This window comes from Austrofundulus limnaeus, unplaced genomic scaffold (assembly GCF_001266775.1).
Source record: "Austrofundulus limnaeus strain Quisiro unplaced genomic scaffold, Austrofundulus_limnaeus-1.0 Scaffold350, whole genome shotgun sequence".
Taxonomy (NCBI): Eukaryota; Metazoa; Chordata; class Actinopteri; order Cyprinodontiformes; family Rivulidae; genus Austrofundulus; species Austrofundulus limnaeus.
Window position 1 is genome coordinate 99485 of NW_013952752.1, and position 1290 is coordinate 100774.

The following is a 1290-nucleotide window of genomic DNA, read 5'->3' on the forward strand; positions in this document are numbered from 1 at the left end:
GTCTCAGCATAATTGCTGTTTTACAGCAGGTTCCTGTTCTGCAGCACATAAACACTCAGAAATTTAAAACCACACACTGAAACGGCCTGGGTCGGATTAGAAAACATCGGATTTGTCGCGTTCAGACTGTCATAAAAAAATCGGATATGAGTCAGATGGGTCAAAAAAATCAGATTTGGGTTGGATTTGCCTGCAGTGTGAATGTAGCCTTAGTTTCAGCGGGCGACGCTCCCCCTCCCCCTCGAACGATTGGTCGCAACAGTGCGACCGGACATTTTTTTTAGTCGCACTATTAGGAAATCAGGTCGCATTTGCAACCAAATTGGTCACACTCTACAGCCCTGTAGGAAGTTTGATGTTAGCACAGTTTTAAAAAATAAAGCTTTAATCCATTTTTGAGGGAAGCCAGAAATAACTATTTTAATGTGAGGGAGGCTGAACAGTGATATCAACTTGACCAAGAGTCAAGAAAAATACTGACCTTCTCTCGCTCCTCGAACAACCAGAAAAACGGAGTCATGGCCCCCACATCCAGGGCGTGTGTGCCGACGGCCATGATGTGGTTCAGGATGCGGGTCATCTCTCCGAACAGCACTGGAAATACACGGGGTGGAATCAATCAGACCTGAGGCCAGTGTTTAGAATTTGTGCCCACCAGTCCAGATCAGCCAACCATAGATGAGGCCTTGTTTTCAGTCAAAACGTCTCTCAATGGTTGGACATCCAGGGTTTTTTGTTTTTCTCCCTTTCTAAAACTCTACCCGTGCACATCTCCTGTATCTGCTTTGTTTTCAGCTTTAACTGACCCGTATATTTTACAAAGCCACAGCAGAAAATAATCCTGACATCCTAATTTCAGTAACACCACAGAAGTAAGCTCTTCTGAGCTGTGATGATGATCTTTACTGCATGTCTCAAATGTGACAGCAGAGCACCACCTAGTGGGCTGGAAACTGTAAAGTAGTTTCTGTTTCATGACATGGTCACACWGACCAGTCTGTCTTTAAGTTCCCTCGGGYCTTTCATAAATCACAGGTGAAGCTGACAAGACCCCGCTTTGATGAAAATGTTCAGAAATGAACCGGACCAACTGGAACACACAAAGATGTGGAGCAGAACTCAGCTGGGATGAAGTGGAGCGACACATTTACTGTGTGACGGACGTCCGCATTGAATCGATCACAAAACATACCGTTATTTTACCAATCCTCTTTGTGGTTATCATATGCATGTATGAGAAATTTAACCCAGGAAGTGTGTATGTATGTATGTGTGTGTGTGTGTGTGTGT

General features: G+C 44.3%; 1 protein-coding gene across 1 annotated transcript in view; it reads right to left on the bottom strand.

Moving 5' to 3' along the window:
• Positions 1-1290, bottom strand: part of ndufs2 (NADH:ubiquinone oxidoreductase core subunit S2) — a 15747-nt gene that overhangs the window by 6752 nt on the left and 7705 nt on the right. Inside the window, exon 5 of the mRNA XM_014022948.1 lies at positions 482-594. Within this exon, the coding sequence (XP_013878402.1) occupies positions 482-594 (113 nt within the window). The remainder of the gene's footprint in view (positions 1-481; positions 595-1290) is intronic.